This window comes from Pelodiscus sinensis, chromosome 5 (genome assembly GCF_049634645.1).
Source record: "Pelodiscus sinensis isolate JC-2024 chromosome 5, ASM4963464v1, whole genome shotgun sequence".
In the NCBI taxonomy this organism is placed as follows: Eukaryota; Metazoa; Chordata; order Testudines; family Trionychidae; genus Pelodiscus; species Pelodiscus sinensis.
The window spans coordinates 71,162,238-71,181,706 of record NC_134715.1 but is presented as its reverse complement, the minus strand read 5'-3'; the positions used below and the strand labels follow the sequence as shown (position 1 = coordinate 71,181,706).

The following is a 19,469-nucleotide window of genomic DNA, read 5'->3' as shown; positions in this document are numbered from 1 at the left end:
GAGGGGATGCTAGAAGCTCCGCCTCCCCCGCCCCAGGCGAGCCTTTATAAGCATCACCCCCCACTGAAGCGGCTCCCAAGCTGCAGGGCATCTCCCCTATTGCACCCCGCTGAGGGCACCTATAGTGTGTCGCTGCCGCATCCACTCACAGGGCCGAGCAGCTGTCCCGCCCCACCTCGCTAGCGCTGGGCGGCTGTTACTGTCCGGCCGGGCTACTCCCGCCGCCGCAGCTGCTCACCCCGGTGCAGGCGGCGGGTCCCGGGGCGGAGGGCCGGGCTGGCAGCAGCGCGCTGCCTTGCACGCCCCGAACTGCCTGGCCCCGGCGCACCCGGGTCCGGATCCTCTCCCCGTGCAGGGTGCAGCCCGGACCTTCCACCATGGCCGGGCCCGCTCAAATCTCCCGCGCGCGGCTCGGCGGCTGCTCCGCCCCGCCCGGTCTCGTCTCTGCAACGCCCTGCGGGAGGGAGAGCGCCGCTACCCTCGCCTGCCGTGGGGTGGGGCCAAACATCGTCCCCGCCCCGGCCCGGCTCCCCTGAGCAGGAGCCAAGTGGGCATCCCCACCCACCGCTTATCTGTGTGCAACGGTCAAGCGTGGCTTTCTACCCGGGCTCTGTGTCCAGCAGCCAAACGGGATCCCTATCCTCTGCACCCGTCCCTAGCAGCCATGAAGGACCCTGAGGGCGTCAACACCGAGTCTGCACACTCCCTACTGCCGCTGGAATGTAGGCCAGCATCCAGCTGCCATAAACAGCCCGTCTGTATGAGAGCAAACCAAAAGGCAAGATCTAAATTTCCCATCTCTCAGAATTTAATCCAGCTTTTGGGTCTTGGCCCTATCAGAATGAGAAAAAGGTAGAACCTGTCCTGAGACATGGTGAGAAGACCGTGCATAGATAGAAGTGTTTTGCTGGTCCATCATAAGGGGTTCCAGGAAAAGAGGACTGAAGCTATTGACCTAACATGTCATTTCTTCCCCTCTCCTCATTCCAGTTCTCTAGTTCTCCCATGAATTCTTCCATTATGACACTGTGTCCTAAATAATAATTCCCGTATGTTATCACATGAATCCTTGAATGGTGACATAAGTACCTCTATTGCACATGTTTATCCACACAGTCTCAGAGCCTCTGAAAAGAAGATGAGAGGCTTGGGATGGTGAATTTCATAGCCAACTCAAAAGTGTTAACAGATATGCTTTAAATACGTATTTTAAAAAATCCCTGGCAATTCCAGGAGCATCCCAACATGCATTTTAACAATCACTAAGGGAAAATATACTTTAGAATTTTTTTACGTGATTTGGACTGGATGTGACCTGGCACAAGAACTGGGAACAGAATCAAAGAATTCTGACTTTGGGCCTCCTATTTAAACATGAGTCAACATTGCTCATGGATTTGTGCATATTTTAGGAGACATGTTCACACTCTCCATACCCTTGCTTATACCTAAATATGTGTGAAGAAATTACTAAATACAGTACTTTCCAAAGAAGCAGCCCAGAAAAGATAACAAGTAGATAACTTTGTTTGTTATCTGTTTTCTTTTGTTTCAAAGTTATGTAGCCATTGTAGGCAGCTTTATGTAGTCAGATACTATGCAAAGCCCCCACCAAAGTTGCAAAATATTACTATAAATAAATTATAAGACATGTCCAGAAAATTAAAAAGTGTATGATGTGATGTACTTGGCTATAGTATATTATATTCAATAAATGACATGCAGTTTCAGAAGCTGTTTTAGCTGTTTAGATTAATTAGTAATTGAAAAACAAGGCTTGCAAAAATGACAACTATTGACCAAAATATTAAACTCACGAGCCAGAAGAAGCAATCACAAGATTTATAAAAAAAGGGTATCTAAATTTAGGCTCCTAAATTCATATTTAAACATCTTAAAAAGTATTGAGGCCAGTAGCTTCCATTTACTTTCTAACCAAAATATCATTTTCCTCCTAAAAAAAATATAGATGGAATCTCTCTAGTTTGGCACTCTTTGGTCCAGCAACATCTGTGGTTCGGCATGATTTTAGTTAGCCAGATGTTCACTTATCAGGGGAATGGCTGAGTTTCCTGCAGTCCCATAGTTTATTTACTACCACCAGTCCTGGCTCTTAATGTTGTGTGCTGTTATTTAGCTCTAATTTAGACCTAAATTTCTTCTGAGAGCCAAACAAGCAGTGGAAGTGTTGGTAATGCTGCTAGACAATATTGACCTGTGATTCGGCAAATTCTCTGGTTTGACATCAGTCAGGTCCAGAGGATGCGGGACAAGAGAAGTTCAACCAGTAGTTTATAATTGGACATTTTATAAATGTCAGTAACTATCCTGTGATGACACACTGCAACAGATCAGGTTTTAACTGTCACATCCAATTACAGAGGAAGTAGGTGTATCCATTGCTTCAATAAGAACCATTTAATAAGGCTATCTTTCCTTTTTTACTCTTCTTCTGTAAACTAATTAATTTTATTTTAACAAGGCGATCTGTAATGACCCTTCCTTCACATGCACTTTCATTCACCTTCTTACTGAACTCTAGATATGTGCAAACCATTATTAGTGAACATTAGATTATGGTATTTGGTGATACCTTGTGGAGTTTGTTCACATTAAGAGAAACATTTGAGGATACAAATACCATAAAGGGAAGGGATGTATGTAATATAAAGTGCTGCAACAGACACTGGTTTGACACTTTTACCATTTGAAACAAATGCCAAATATTGAACTTGGTAAATCTTTGTGTTTTTGTTCCACTGTGAAAAGTACAAGCACATAGATGACAGCAACTTTATAAACAATGAGAGCTGAGTGAAAATACTGGCCATACAGTTTTCTAATCACATTGGAGCTATATTGAATGTGCAACTGCTTGCATTTTACAAGGTGATAAGCAGAATAATCCTAGCTGTTGTGATAATTGCAATGTGGGAAATTCAAAATTGTGGTCCTCAAATTTTAATCATGTACTTGTCATTCATTTGAGTTACAGGATGGGGAGGTGTATTTTTGTTTTCAAATTGTTAGTATTATTAGTATTATCAATTGTTAGTATTAAAACATCTTTGACAACTTTTTCAGTGGTCCATTGTTAAAATGTAGAATATTGTTGGGAACAGATATTTCAGATCTGCAAAATCCATTGGCAACAAGAGACAACCTCTCCCAAGAGTAGTTCTATGTACAGAGTTTAAAGATCAATTTAACAGTTTTACTATTTTACATAATGCTATTCTTCCTTGGACCACATTCAGAGGTACTGGGATAACAGATGTGGAAGCCGGTGGCAAACCACTCACAGTAAACATTTATGACCTACTTTTTTAAATCTGCAGGTGAGGAATTACACAAATGTGTATACAAATCCACACAACTATTGTAACTGTATGTGAAAATTGTGCAACTGTATACACTAATTTATTCATCTAACTGGACATTAGTGTGCAGTTATTTAATTTGTGTAGGCATTTGTAATCATTGCATGCAAAAACTAGGCATACACTGCACAAACATTCTTGATCCCACAATTGTATGCATGTGTTTTCTGAAAAACTTTTAGTATGTTATTTTTTCTTAATGATTTTTATTTTATTTTATTTTTTCTTAATAATCTTTTCTATTTCTCTGAAAACAACATACAGGACTGACTTTTCCCACCCTTTTAGTCATACAGGCAATTTTATCAGTGAGATACTTTATATGGATATAATCTTTTTTTCTTCTGGGATGGTAAAAGTATATAATGAGAGCACAGGCGTTCATGTTGGGATGAAAAAATGTTGGATAAGAATGCATAAGCAAGGCTGACATGATCCATTACATGGTTGCCTAGGGAGCTTATGAGAAGGGTGAAACACGCATAAACTGCATACCATGTAATCCTAATGAAATCCTTTTTAAACCTTGTAAAAACATTACCAAATCCTTCTAAATGAAGTCTGCTAATGCAATTAATCCAAAATTGTGGTGTTAAAGTAGTTTACCCTATTCATGGAGCCATGAATCTATCCTGTTCTTCCGAAGGTTATATACAGTCCACGTATTATTAGCCCACAAAATAAATGACAACATGTATGGTAAGAACCCTCGTGGAAAGTCATTTTAATTCTATTACAAAAATTGTATTATTTGACTTATTCTGTTCTTAAGGGCTATACAATTGCTATTGTAAAGTAACTTTTAAAAAAGTGAATATAGACAGTACCTGGTAAATCTCACTAAAATCTCTACAGTCAAAATAGCAAGTTTAAATATGTTGTAATTTTCAAGTTGAATGTGGACTAGTTTGTATTTTTTTAAATATTGCAGTCAAGATAAAGTGCAACTAAACAACATGATTGTTCTTATCCGATACACACTATGACTTCACACCAATAGTAATACAGCTCATTTGTATCAATGGATTATAGAAAACAGAGATAATTTAAAGTCTATGGCTACGTCTAGACTACATCCCTTTTTCATAAAAGGGATGTAAATTAGACGTATCGCAATTGCTTATGAAGCAGGGATTTAAATCTCCCCTGCTTCATTAGCATAAAAATGGCTGCCGCTTTTTTTCCGCACGGAGCTTTGTCAGAAAAAAGCGCCAGTCTAGATGCTGATTTTGCGGAAAATAAAGCCTTTTCTGAAAGATCCCTTATCCCTTATTTCAAGATACGTCTAATTTACATCCCTTTTACGAAAAAAGGATGTAGTCTAGACATAGCCTATGGAATTACCACAGTTTATGCTTGCTGAAGAAATGACCCCAGATTTACATAAACTTCAGATTCCAATTGATATATTAAAGACAAGATCCTTCTCTTTAATTATAAAAATCATGGTTTATCTGTACAGTCTACCTTGACAAGATCCTTCTCTTTAATTATAAAAATCATGGTTTATCTGTACAGTCTACCTTCCAATTGATATATTAAAGACAAGATCCTTCTCTTTAATTATAAAAATCATGGTTTATCTGTACAGTCTATCTGTACAGTCTACCTTCCCTACAAAGGGAAGCCCATATAATATCAAGGTTTCAGAGAAGTAGCCATGTTAGTCTGTTTCATCAAAAACAAGGAGTCTGGTGGCACTTTAAAGACTAACAAATTTATTATTATGCTATTAGAGCATAAGCTTTCGTGAGCTACAACTCACTTCCTCAAATGGTGAAGAGAAAAAGAAAGACAGAAAAAAAAGGATACAGAGATGGAAGAGTGACAACAGTGCTAGTTAAATCAGAATGGATGTGGCCAATCTCCAACAGTGGTGAGACAGTGAGACTACCTGAATGGGAAATTACCTTTGTAATGCAAGAACCACTCCATATGTTTATTTTGACCAGGGGTGGGCAATAATTTTTGATGGGGGGCCACTCCAAGATTTTGGAAAGTGGTCAAGGGCCTTACTCTTCTATGATATTAATGGAGGAGATGCTGGGTCTGGAATGGAGGTTGGGTGCAGAAGGGAGTTTGGGGTAAGTGACTGGGGTGCAGGAGGGAGACTGGAGTTTGAGAAGGAGTTGGGATGAAGCAGGCAGTTGTGACCAAGGGCAGGGGACTGGAGTGCAGGGGTTTGGGATGTCACCTAGGTAGGAAGGGATTGTGATCTGGGGCAGGAGATTGGGGTACCAGATCTGGGAGAGTTTATGGGTGTAAGAGAGGGACAGAGGGTTTGGGTATGTTGAGTGGGGGGGTGGTGCTGGAGGCAAAGAGTTGGGACAGGAAAGGGCTGGGGTGCCAGAAGCAGGTTGTAGCCAAGAAATTTACTTGTCAGCTGCCAAACTAGCCTGCCTGCCTGCAGAGCTTAAAATGTTTCCCAGCCAGCCAGCCTGCCTGCTTGCCTGTCCATGTGCTTCATGAATAACTGAGCGGAGGAGAGGGGGCGTGATACTTCTTAGTTGCCTGTTATTCTAACAAGAAGCTCATATTGGCTGGTTTCTGCCAGAAACTGGCCAATGGGAATGTGCTGAGGGTGGGGGAGGGCTCCTAAAACTTCCTCTCCCCCTCCAGTTTCAAAACAGAAATGGAGTCCTGCATCTGCTTCTCTGCATAGCAAGTGGGGCAAGCAGAGGAGCCTGCCTGGGGCGCCCCGCTGCCTCCATGGGCCGGATCCGGTGGCTTGGTAGGCCAGATTCAACCTGTGGGCTGTATTTTACCCAGGCCTGATTTAGACCTTGGTTCAGGATGTAAAACTTGCAGCTTATACTCTAATATCCTAATATATTTAAAAGTAGCTATTCTTCTAAAAAAGAAATTTACTAGTCAATTACAGAGAGAGAGTCTGCAGAACTGGAATTAATCTACAGATTTGATACTGTTACTTTGGGCTTGAACAAAGACATTAACTGGTTGGCCCATTACAAAGCCAATTTCTCCTGCCTTTAACAACTGCACTTCCACATCAAAAGCTATGTATGGGATGCATCCAGTCCACTTAATTAGCCTCGTTAACATGGGTCTTACAATTGACAGGTACTACTTCTGCTGTTACATATATCTCTTGGTTTCTGTTATTTCCACTCCAACTCATCTAATGAAGTGGGTTTTACCCACAAAAGCTCATGATTCTATATATTTTGATTAGGTGCCACAGTACTACTTATTCCTAATAAATGTGTTAGTTTTTAAAGTGCCTCTGGACTCTTTGTTGTTTATACAGTATAAAACAGCAAATAGTCCTGTGGCACATGAGAGACTAACAAAAATATATAGAATCATGAGTTTTCATGGGTAAAACATGGAAAGCTCATAATTCTATATTTTTGTTAATGTCTAAGGTGCCACAGGACTACTCATTGTTTTTAAAGTTATGGACTACACCTCTGAGACTTTTTAACATACAGTATAAAGTTACTCTTATTTTGAGGTTCTCATAGCTTTCTCCTTGAGCTCCAGGAAACATGGTTAATATTCCTGCCAGATGTGCAGTGATGGACTAATCCTAGCTTTCAGTGATTCCCTATGTGGCCTTGATTAAGTCACTTTCTGCTCTTAGAGAGAAATCTTTCCCCATGGAAGTCCTCATGTATATCATGGAGATAATAATATTCATTTACCTTTCTTAAAGAGTATTAATTAGTTTATATTTGTACATTGCTTTGAAGAAGTAAAGCAGTTTATATAAAGGTTTTATATTATTACTTACTATCTAGGGTAAAATCCTGGTTCCACTGAAATTTATAGAAGTTTTGTTATTGATTTCAATGAGACCAGGATTTTACCCAAGAAGTTTTAACAAAATCTACTTTTACTCCTGCTATTGCTGACAGGATATCTTATTTGCACTGCACCTAGCACAATGTTCAAAAGCTGTGGACACTATTTTGGGCCCTGTGGACACCACCATGTTTTGCCCCCTTCAGCAGGGTCTGTGGAAGCATCAGAACATCAAGCTTACTACAAAGCTAGAATATAGTTAAAACAACTTTATTGTATAGCAGTTGAAATGTGGACACTGAAGAAGACTGAAGAGCGCTGGACTGACCTTTTCAGTTCTTATCATCTTCATCAGTTGCTTCACAGTAAGTGTCTACACATCTCCTTTTTGAGCAAAACCCACCTCTTGCGCAAGAGCCATTCTTCTTGAAAAAAAGTGGAAGAACGGCTCTTGTGCAAGAGGGGAGTTTTGTGCAAAAAGGAGCCGTGTATATGGCTCCTTTTTGCGCAAAAACCTCATGCGCAAAAATGGAGCCTCAATAATTATGCAAACGAGGCACAGCGATATTCCATGCTTTGCCTCATTTGCATATTTTTTGCACAAGACAGGGCAGTGTAGATATAGCCGCAGTGTATTACCCACATTTAAGCAGGGATTCTCCCTTTTAAGGACCTGGCCTCCTCCAGGCTTAACATGTCTCACAGGTGCCCCCAGGATTGGTGTTCAGTGTGCCTAGAGGTGCTCTAATTCAGAGTCACAAGACAAATTCATTTGGAGAAGAAAAGCTGACAATGATGAGCAACTGCAGTAGGGTGGGATGCGCAATCAACAGAGCTTATTGAAACCGAGGCACACAGGATAAATACAGACAAACGACATAGAATAGCTTTGTGAATAAAGTTCTGAGTTTTTGCTGCATCACCTAAAATCAGCCCAGAAATAATTTATTGAAAGGCTAATATATTAAGCCATTTAAGAAACAAGCAGCTCCTCTAGGGTATCTGTATGCTGAAAGAGACAGTACATACAAGAGTCTTTGTTAGTTGGAGAGATGCAGAAACAGAGAGCAATCACTCTATGCAGCATACTTGCATAGTACTAAAACCATTTAAACTGTAGGACTGTTCTGAGCTGGATCCACTTACTTTGAATGTTGTGTGTCAGAGGGCTAACAGCCTCTAGAGAAGATAGAAACAGATGGGAGAAGGAAAATGTCAGATGAAGAAGCTGCTGCTTCTCTCACCACAAAAAACATGGGGATAAGCATATTTTGACAGTAACAGTACAGATATATCATAAGATCCAACACACTTTAATATTAGAATTTTATTACAGTTCAAGTTAAGACTGCATTGTAAAATACAAGCACGGAGGTACTTCATGATGGGCAGATTAAGCTTCCTTTGGGAGAAGCTAGCTCTTCTACCTATGGTCCCACCCACACTCCATCCCCACTTTCCCCAGATCACATCTCCTTCCTGATCCACCCCCTACCCACTCCCCTTCCCCACTCACTACATGTTTCCTCTTGCTCTGATGACAGCAGGAGAGGTCTCACTTTCCAACTGGGCAGCGTAGGGCTGGGTTCTGAGGCTGGATTTCTGAGGAGGTGGACACTGGGGGAGGGTTTGCTGTCCAGCGCAACAAGCCAGGGCCACTGACTAGTCCCTCTCTCTGGTGGCAGGAGCCTAGCTTACGCCTAACATTTGTACCCAGTGGTGAAGGAAATACACTGAGCTGCTGAGCCCTGCTATGAATTTGAGGTGTGGGAAAGGTGGCAGAATTCACTCCAGATCCACCAGAGCTATGATCCCGCCCCCAGTGCATTATCAGAGCATCTACCTGAGTGGCCAGCCCTGAGCCCAGGGATCACGTTGTCCAGAGCCCCCTAACTCAGAAATGTATTTCCTGAGCAGCTTTGGGCAAGGCCCATCATTGCCCCATAGCTGGATCAGGAGGTGCCATTGCCAGACGGAAGTGGTGACAGGATGGTGGAATGGGGGGAGAAAGGAGAAGAGGGACATGGTGCATGGCAGCAGGAGGGGCCAAGCAGGGAAAGAGGGAAGGGAGGGGAAGGGCGAAGAGGAGGCACACAGGAGGGACGAGGGGGGAGAGGCTGGAAGCAGCTAAAGTTAGAGTGGAGAACTGTAGAAGAGCAGCCAAGTAAGTAGTAGTGGCCAGTGAGAACCTGGGTAAAGGGGAGGAACAGGGTGGGAAAGGAGAGGGGCTACTGCAGCCCAGGCATCTGGTGAAGGGCTTGGCCTTCCCTGGCCTATTATGCCAACCACCCATGAGGTTCATAGCAAATTTTAGTTCTGCACATACACCTTCTTTTTGCCTTTGTGCTATTCTGTATGGGTACTGTGGTTTTCTGTACTTGCTTCAAGCCTTTATCAGCTGTCTGCATGTGTGCAGCACTCCATTTTAATTAGCCTCAAGATTCAAGGCTTAGATGGAATAGCAGGGGTCCCTAATTATCTTTACAAACTAGTGATCTGCCCAGAAAATGAGGAATGAGTATGAAATAGGCAGTCAGAGGCCAGTGTTCAATCATAGAGAGGAACTGGAAGAATCAAAGATAAGCAAGCAGGTCTTTAAGACCACCTAAAACAATGAACCCTCATTTTTATTAACAAATTGCATCAATTTTAGACATACACATATCGCTTATCAGAGGATTTGGAAAAGATGTTTTAGCTTAAAATTGTCTGGTGCCTATGGAGTGTTCTTGGTTTTTATCATTATTATTATTATTATTATTATTATTATTGTATTCCCTTAGGAATCCATATGCCTCCTAGGCATTATTTATAATCATATTCTCAATGTATGGGGGGAAAATCCTACTATCTTTTTTCCATTTCAAGAGATAGAAGACACTAGGATTTAAATAGTTGCTATTCACAAGATGGCCTTGACAAAAAGGTGCAGGATTATCTCTTTAGCAATTTTAGAACCAAAGCTGCATTATTGGTATGAAGCTAAAAGAGCTTTACAGTTCTTTAGGTAATTAAAAGCAACTGTTATTATGGAAATTTCTCAGTGCAGCTGTTGTATGAGAAGAAAGGTTGTACTCTTCTCTGTCAGTAATCCCTTTAAATCTCTGACATGATGCATAGCTTCTTATACACTGCCTCTAAATTAAACAGAACTGGATGTTTTCCATAGGTAAATGTTATTTATTTATTACCTTCACTTTCACCTCCATAAGCAAGTTACACAAGAGCATGGTACCAGAACCTGAAATGGGCAGACAAAGCAATGACAGAATTTTTTTCATTCATTTAATTGGTTTTTCTTCCCCCCCTCCCCAGATCTCTCATTATTTTGTGCTCAGATAAGTGTGCTGGACATTCAAAGAAACTATAGGAAGACACAAATCCTGTCCCAAACCGCTTATAATTTTTGTACTTGACACAGCCATCAAGCATGACAGATATCAGGGAGGGGATGCAGCAGGGGTGTGTGTGAAAATTACTTACATTGCTTGCAGGTACTATCATACCTCAATCCTCCCCTCGGAGGGGCTCAGAGTGTGTGTGTGTGTATGTGGGAAGGGAGGTTATGATATGGGAATAACTAAGAAGTGTGGGGGTTGAGTGGGAGGAGGTGTTTCTGTGTAGGGGATTGGATATGGAGTGCTCAGAAGTCAGGTAGGGGACTGGGAGGTGGGAGGACTCAAGGCAAGTAGTGGGGGTAAAGGAAAGAGGGTAGGGAGTTGGGGAGAGTGTGACCAGGGTACAGCAACCACCCTGCTCAACTGTTTGATCCCTGGGGCTGGCTGTCATATGCCACTTGTACTGGCCAGAATCCCAATCACTGGGGCTGTGAGTGTTGGCTGGGGCCCACCAGGGCTGTTCCCCCCCACCCAGCCTTCTGTTACTGGAAACCACAGAGAGGGCTGGTTTGTACTCCTGTGGGAAAGGGGGATAGAAGGAGGGGAGTGGGCTGCTCATGCCCAGCACTGGCATGGGGACCTTACCTATGTACGGTGGCCAACAGCATCCAGAGCCCCACCCTTAGCACTCCAGCCTCTTCTTACCAGTGCACTTCATCAGCTCACTTTCATTTTTGGTATACAGTGTTTGGCTGAGTTTGGCCAAGGCTGGAGCCAGTCTCATCATGACACTCCTTATCACCTGATAAGCTCAGGCAGGCACAGAGAACTCCTGCAGATGTGGGGACCAAAATCACCTTTCTCCATAAATTTGAGAGGGTGAGTGACACTAAATGTCACACCCATTGAGGATTGAGGATGGGCTGAGAGGGAGTTCAAAAATCAAACAGGGGCCACCAAAACATCATACAATGTCTTTTTAAAATATTCCTTGATTTTTGAATATTTGGGGTTGTCAGTCCTGGAGATGGGATGAGGGTTACAGCAATAGGATCACATGATTATTCAGGTTAGGCATATTTGGGCACTTATGTTCATTTTTTGTTTTGTTTTGTTTTTTGTTTTGTTTTCCTTGAGAATATGTTTACCACTTGTCCCTTTAACTTTGGATATTTTGGACTCTAGGTAGTGTTCCCCATTCCCCCCCTACCATCAGTGTACTGTGTAAGATCTTTACATTTTGTACTAATACATATTGTGGATAGTCAGAGGTTGAATATGTTTTTCTAAGGGCTCTAGACCCAGCCTTGACCTACCTGACCCATATCCCTTCTTGTATGAATTGCATGACAGAGCAAGTGACAGAGAGGAAGGTTGCTGTTAGTAGGAAGAATAGCTGGCACAGGGACTAGCACTGTGTTTGGAGGCTTTCCAGAAACTGCAGAAGGACTAATGGTTCTGAGAGCAACCTAGAAAGTTACCCCGGGAGGGCACTTTGTAATAATCCAGGAAAGAGCCAGAGAAGAGGCCTAAGGCTGTACCATAGAAGGATATCAGAGACTGTAATAGGGTAGCTGCCTCTTTAAGGGGCAGAGGTCTTGAACCAATCAGCATTGGTCTATTAGCTCCTGCCCTGCTACACTAGTGCAAATTTGGCCATAAGAGGAAGGAAATCTAGAAAGAGAGGACTGGTTGGAGAGAGAAGCAGATGGTGGAGCTAGTGGAAGAGTCCAGGCTTAGGAAGGCAAAGAGGAGACAAGGAAGGGCTGAGGGGAGAGAGAGGACGAGCAGTCTGGGTAGGGTGAAAGTGGAGCTCACAGATTGGGCAGAAGTGTGCATGAACTGGAGAAGAGAAGACTGAGCTTTGAGCTCAGTTTGAGATGGGGCAAAGACAGAGGCTATGTCTACACTCTCGGCTTCTTGCGCAAGTATGGCCGGTCTTGCGCAAGAATCCGCAGAGTGTCTACACTGCCCACCCACTCTTGCACAAGGAAACTTACAGTACAGCGTGGTAAAAAAGGGCTTCTTGCGCAAGATCTATGCTCTTTTTTAACAGGTGTAAGCCCTCTTGCGCAGGAGCTCTTGTGCAAGAGGGCAGTGTGGACACTCGGCAGGGATTTCTTGCGCAAGAAAGCCCTATGGCTAAAATGGCTGTCGGAGCTTTCTTGCGCAAGAGAGCGTCCACGCTGCCATGGGAGCTCTTGCGCAAAAGCACAGCATGGACGTTTTCTTGCACAAGAACCCTTGCGCAAGATGTTCTTGCGCAAGAAGCTGCAAGTGTAGACATAGCCAGTCTGTGTCTTGTGTTTGTTTTAGACTTTCAAGGGCTGAAAGGCATGGACTTCTAGTTAATGGAATGGCTAGAGGGTTAAGTCTAAAAGGAGAAACTGAGGCAGACTGCTGCAGAGTCCACCCCTAGCAATGAGTGAAATGCACTGGAAATGACAACCCTATATCAAGAAGAGATTAATGTATAGGGAGCCAGGCAAAACAGTCTGCCCCATGGACAGGCACTGTAGGCAGTGACACTGAGAAACAGGGAACTAGGGTAGCATTGGGTTTAGCATAAATTCCTGCCTCCAGTTTAGTGTTGAAGTTTGGTATAATAGGAGTATGTTATGCATAGTGCTAAAGAAGTGGCAAAGGAAATCCTTACACAAAGAGAATTAGGAGTGCCGAGTCTGGAGAGAGCCAAATACAAAAAAAAAATCTGCTTTGCTTTTAATTTCACCAAACAGAGGGTTCTTGCTTTAACCAGAAAGTGGAAGCCTCAAGGCCACATCAAACTATCCCACAGAAAGGAAAATGAAAGCACATGCTGGAGGAGTCTCTGCATCTTGGGGTCTTTAAACCATCATTTGAGGACTTCAATATCTAAGATGTAGGTGAGAGGATTATTCCAGGAGTGGGTGGGTGAGATTCTGTGGTCTGTATTGTGCAGGGGATCAGACTAGATGATCATAATGGTCCCTTCTGACCTTAAAGTCGACGTCTACGTCTACACTGGCCCCTCTTCCGGAAGGGGCATGTAAATTTCACGAGTCATCATAGGGAAATCCGCGGGGGATTTAAATATCCCCCGCGGCATTTAAATAAAAATGTCCGCCGCTTTTTTCCGGCTTTTAAAAAAGCCGGAAAAGAGCGTCTAGACTGGCCCCGATCCTCCGGAAAAAGTGCCCTTTTCCGGAGGGTCTTATTCCTACTTCAAAGTGAAGCAGTGATTAATCTGGAAAGAGGAACCATTATGTGAAAAACCTTGAATCGGAGTCTCTCAGATCTCTGATAAACAGAAAGTAATTATCAGAAATGTAGTTACAGTTGGGCTGTCTGTGAGCTAACTTGAGTACGAGTCCAGTGAAGATAAATAGATTTTGCCCTAAAATAAAAGAAAACTTATATTTAGGCTTGTGATGGCTAATTGTGGCACAGAACATCTGAAAAGGATGAGCCAGATTTATCAATATGTTCTGACTGTATAAGTTGTGCAAAAAAGACAATGAATATTGGTGGATCTAGCTTATTTTAAAAGCAATATATCTATACTAAACTAGTTAAAGATCTCTCTTCTCTGGCACAATTTTATACCAAGTATCCTTTATGAAGGCAATAAAGTGCTTTCTTCATGGCTATTAGACTCTTCACTTCTTTAATGATTCTAGTTAAGACTTTCCAAAGTAACTAGTGATTGCTTTTACAATAGTACCCAACATAAGACACCATACAGTAGTCTGAATTTAAGAGTGCTAATGAAAATCAGGCCTCTCAGAAGTGTGTTCAACTCAGACACAAAAGTGAATTTTGTTTTTGAAAACGTAGATTTATATTACCACTGACCACTTGCTCATCATGAACAAACCTATACTAATCAAGTGCTGAGACCTGGCATATTGCCCCAAATGGTGTCCAAGTATTATCCTGATATGTACTTTGTTTAGACTTGTCACAAACTTGTTGTATCAAACACTTTTTTATCATTGAAACTAGTAAGTTTTCACTAAGCATGTGTCCATACTGCTTTCAGCTTCTGATAAATGAACATTTGCCATACATAAGAGCTTATTTGGCATCGTTAAACCAGCTCTGTTGTATTTCTAGGGGTACTTGGAATTCTGTGGATTAATGGTTGGTTTTGTACCTCAAATTTTCTACCAGTTTGTGGACCAGCATTAACAGTGATCTCAGACACAGAATAAAACTATATAAAACCAAGCAGTCAGGCCCCCACCCTCTTCCCTCATAATGGGATAGGTTTAAAACTATGCCCATAAAACTAACATATTTTGACTTTCATCATTGAAAAATGTAAATTTCATATCTATTGCTCTCCACTATGAACAGACTACCTTCATCTTCTAGAATTTCAGATCTATAGGCCAGATTGCCAGGTGGTATAAATCGGTGCCATTCCAAGGAAGAGATTGGAAGGATCCTGATTTACACCAGCTGACAATCTGGTTCTATGGTTTGCTAACAAGAGTATCTATGTTGATCTTGAATAGTGATAGAAATGTAGCCGTGTTAGTCTGGGGTAGCTGAAGCAAAATTCAGGACAATGTAGCACTTTAAAGACTAACAAGATGGTTTATTAGATGATGAGCTTTCGTGGGCCAGACCCACTTCCTCAGATCAAGTGGGTCTGGCCCACGAAAGCTCATCATCTAATAAACCATCTTGTTAGTCTTTAAAGTGCTACATTGTCCTGCTATGTTGATCTTGACTGTGGAAGCAGTTGCAGTCTTTCAGGTAGCTAGGCTAACTTTATAGATCAATGTCAACAACCTCAGAATTGCTGCCAGAAGCAAATAAAGTCAGTGAAGTTTTTAAATAATTGGTGTAATATGCTCCCTGTGGTGAACACAGCCTAGCAGGTGGGCAGCCTCATTTTGCATCAGCTGTATCTTCTAAGCAATCTACAAACAAAGGGTAATGATAAATAGAGTTGGGAGGGAGGTGTTTGAGATACCATGGGGACTAGTGTTAGAACTGGTCTTATTTAACATCTTCATTAATGATTTGGAAGAGGGATTAAGCAGCACATTAATTAAATTGGCAGATGTTCCACAGAAGTAATTCTAAGGGTCCTAGATAGATTACAAACGTGAATAGATATTAACAAAACACAATTCAGTTTAGGGAAAATGTAATCTCTGCCTGCAGCCATCTCTGAGTCACTTTGCTATCTGGATCTGTTTTCCTGTGAGTTTGCCACCCTTTCCAGTTTGTATATTCTGTATGTTTGAACACTGTTGAATGTATAACAAAATATCAATGACAAAAGAGAAGCAGCAGCTACACAATACAAGAGAAGTAATTGTTTGGAGACTGGAGGTTTAGGGGTAAGAAAACTGCTTGCTTTTAAGAGGGATTTATATGTTCAAAAAGCCTCAGTGACCTGACCTAGGCTACATCTATCAGGAAAAAAAAGCCCACCACTGATTTTTCACTGCTTTGACAAAAGAGTTCCATAGACCAACTGGAAGCTCTATGAATATATGTCCACCTATGATCCATGGCTCAGAGATACAGAACTATTGTTTTAGATACATTTTGCCTGTCTTTGACATCTCACTGTCACCTGAATATAGCTTGTCAGATCAAATCAAAGTCTTTGCTGGCTAGACAGTAGAAACATAAAGAATCCATACTTTAAAAGATTGCTTACAGATAATCATAATCTTATAGGCTGGTGTCATGGATTGGCTCCCCACCATAATGCTGCAAGAGCTGAATTAGGGTAGGTGGGCCTAATTAGTTCATTAGGCTGCAAGCAGGAGTGATTTAGACTGGAGGCTATGTAATCACAGGTGTACCTGTGTGAGAACAGGCAGGGCAGCTGGCTAGAGGAGTTGTTGTCCGGAAAGACTGCAGGGAAGCTTTGTCACATAGTCATGCTTGGAGGGGATGGAGTTAGAGGCTAGCAAACCCAGAGAGGCAGAAAACCAGATAAGCAAGAAGAAGTCCAGGGAAACAATTGCAAGAGGTGAGATAATGGTTGCTTGTTATAGTGTCATGGGGCTTAAACCCAATGTAGAGAGTAGACCTGGGTTCCCCCTACTAGACCGTGAGAAGTGGCAAGCATGTCTGAGTGTTGCATGGGGCACTAGCTAGACAGTGGGTGTGGAAAGACTATGAATTCCTTCAAATGCAGGCCTTTATTTGGGGGTGAGTGTGAAAGCACCCAAATCATGGTCCCCAAGTAAGCATGTTACAGCCAGCTAAGGGAAGGTTGGAGTAGCATGCTGCCTGAGTCTCCCCCTGTCCCCCCTCCCCCCACTGTGACCAGCTTGAGGAAGGCTGATTTCCTTGCTTGCTTAAAGGACCATGTGGGGTGCATTCACACTCTTGTGGTCCACATTCCCCCCCCCCCCCCAAAAAAAGTGTGTGCATACACCCATAGATATTCCTGCATACAGGCCTGAAATGGGAGAACTTTTGACCTGGCTGGAGGGCAAGCCACAGACAGGTAACTGCAGACCCAGGAGTGAATGAGATAGTAGAGTTCCCCATCCTGTAAAGATGAGCTAAATTAATTGTTCTGAGATGTAAAATCTTGCAGTTGGATGCATTTAAATGACTTGTATGAATGAGACCGTAACCCACACACCTAGTGTGGTTCACTGTCCCATGCAGTGGCATCTAGATCACAGCAACAGATAAGACCAAGAAACATCTAAAGCATGGGCTAAGAGCCAGCGGGCTTTTAGCTCAACCAGTAGAGCTTCCTATACTAAGCTTCCCAGGTTCAAATCCACCTGGTGGTGGTTACAAGACTACCTTACTAATGTCTAGACTTCATAGGTTTTTTTTTTTAACTGCCCTTTTTTTTTTTTCAAAAGAAACTTCACCTGTATTCATACTGCAATTGCGTTCTTTCAAAACTAAATTGAAAGACACGGGGGTTTTTTACATTCGTAAACCTCAAATGACAAGGAATGCTTTTTTTTGAAAGAGCTCTTTTGGAAAAAAAGGTGTGTGTGGTTGAGAACAGGGACATTTTTTGAAAGAAGAGGTCATTGAAAAAAGCACAGGTACTCTGGTGGCCTTTCTGTAAATAGCGTGGCCATTCTGTGAATAGCAATCAGGGCTTTCTTTCGAGAGAGCATCCATGCAGTCTGGATGCTCTCTTGAAAAAGCAGATCACTTATTTGATCCCATTTTGAGGTGTGTAAACTCTTTGGAAAGAAGCTTGCAGTCTAGATGTACCCTCAGTGATTCCGGATATGCTGCATAATTGAGCTGTTGCGCTTTCCCCCCCTACTTTATCATTTTTTTTCTATAATCTGCAAACTTTCCTAGGAATGATCTGATAATTTTTCCATCTTATTGCTCAGGATAGGGATCTGCGCTTGTTCTGGTGCTATGGGAAACCCAGGGCCATTTCAAGGAGGGTGCAGGGCCTGGGGAAGCCCCCTTGCTGCAGGCCCCACCCCTGCTCTGTCTTTTCCTGTCCCCTCTCATGGTCCTTGCAACCCTTCCCCAAGCTATCTCCCTGCATAAATTGAGCTGAGGGATTACTAAGGGGCTCTGGCATGGGACAACAGCGACGGTTACCCCCCTCTCACCATGTCTGTGGGAGACAGCGCTGCCTGGCAATCTACTCTTCCACCAACTCCCAGCCCTCTGTGCTCTGCAGAGTTTGGGGGAGTTGGCTGGGTTGCTCTGCCTCTGCCACCATGGTGAAGCAAACAGAGCACAGCAGTCTGGGAGATGGGCAGCGGAGTGGAGCAGGCCCCTGGGTAGCTCTGGCTCCTGCTGCCATGTGACTAAAGGCTGGCCTGACCAATGCTGCAGCTAGCATGGTAGACCATCTTATCCATAGGCCAATTGAGATGGCCATCACATCCCCCCTCCTCCTGAAAGCATATGGCTTAGGGTGGATGCCCCAAACTGTCCTATGGACAGTTGCTCTGGGAAAACCACTTAAAAAAAATCCCAAATTGATTTTTTTAATGCTAATTTAAGATCTCTCAACTACCAAGCTTTTAATAATTCATTATGTACTATATTGGCTTTTAGTGTATAGTTAAGATTTTAATCAATGTCATGTAGTCTAAATATATTTTGTCAACATAGATAACCAAAAATGTAGCTTCATTAAAATTAAACACAATGTTTTTATAAAAATGTTAGCATTAATTATTTATAACTGAATAAGTCCTATATCACTGGTTCAATGATTTTTGTCCAGGATCAGTATCAAGCTACCAGGAGTATAGTAACACAGGTCATCCCATTTACCCTTTTGAAATAGGGAAACAACAGTAGGGATTGTTTTCTAGAAGTACTTGCCAAATACCTATTTTTCCTTTTTGTACAAGGTGGATTGACTAGCTTCTCAGAAAAGCACAGGAAATTTTTGTGGTGCTGTTCCTGTGCCATTCCCACTAACTTCAATTTGAGTTGTATATGCTCAACTGCTCTGAAAATCAAGCCCATGGACTCTCAAATCACAGAAAGAAAGTTTCCGGAGTCCTGAGAAGTCGCAAATATCTGAAATGTGTGACTGACATTTAGAGGCTGGCAGTGTTGAAGGGCTTAATACAAATGAAATATTTTTCTCTACAAAATTCAGAAAGGTACTGAGTTGTGTAGGTATACCTAGCTATAGTGTGTACTGTAAGCATTTCACTCAGAAACCAGTTGTCTTTTGTGAATCAAAGATAACTCACCTCAGTATGTTGATTTTTAACAGTAAAGAATGTATCCATAGCGCACAATTTTCCATTTATGTGGTGCTTGAAAATATACAAGGGCTCTAATCATGACTATAGAAAACAAGCTCATGATACAGCAGTGCTCTCAGGAGGAAGTTGGAGTTATAGCACAGTCTGAACAAGCTCAATACAAGAGATTTCTGTGAGTACATCTGTCAAACCAGAGAAAGCTGGAGAAAACAAGAAGGTGACAGGTTGGGCAGAAAGAGAAATAGCATAATATAAAGTGAGTTAATGATGCTAGCAATTTTTAGCCATTGAGAAGGAAAAGA

General features: G+C 42.3%; 1 protein-coding gene across 7 annotated transcripts in view; it reads right to left on the bottom strand.

Annotated features, from left to right (window-relative positions):
- NEIL3 (nei like DNA glycosylase 3) overlaps nt 1-765 on the bottom strand; it is a 50,178-nt gene extending 49,413 nt beyond the window's left edge. For 2 of the 7 annotated variants that reach the window (XR_012904249.1, XM_075930238.1), the window contains exon 1: nt 239-762. Coding sequence is in view for 4 of the 7 variants with exons in the window: in XM_075930238.1 (XP_075786353.1) it covers nt 239-379 (141 nt within the window). In the remaining 3 variants the exon portion in view is untranslated. Of the gene's footprint in view, nt 1-149 lie in introns of all 7 variants that reach the window. The other 5 variants (XR_012904250.1, XM_075930241.1, XM_075930237.1 and 2 more) reach the window with 5 other exon arrangements.
- Nucleotides 766-19,469: the final 18,704 nt, after the last annotated feature.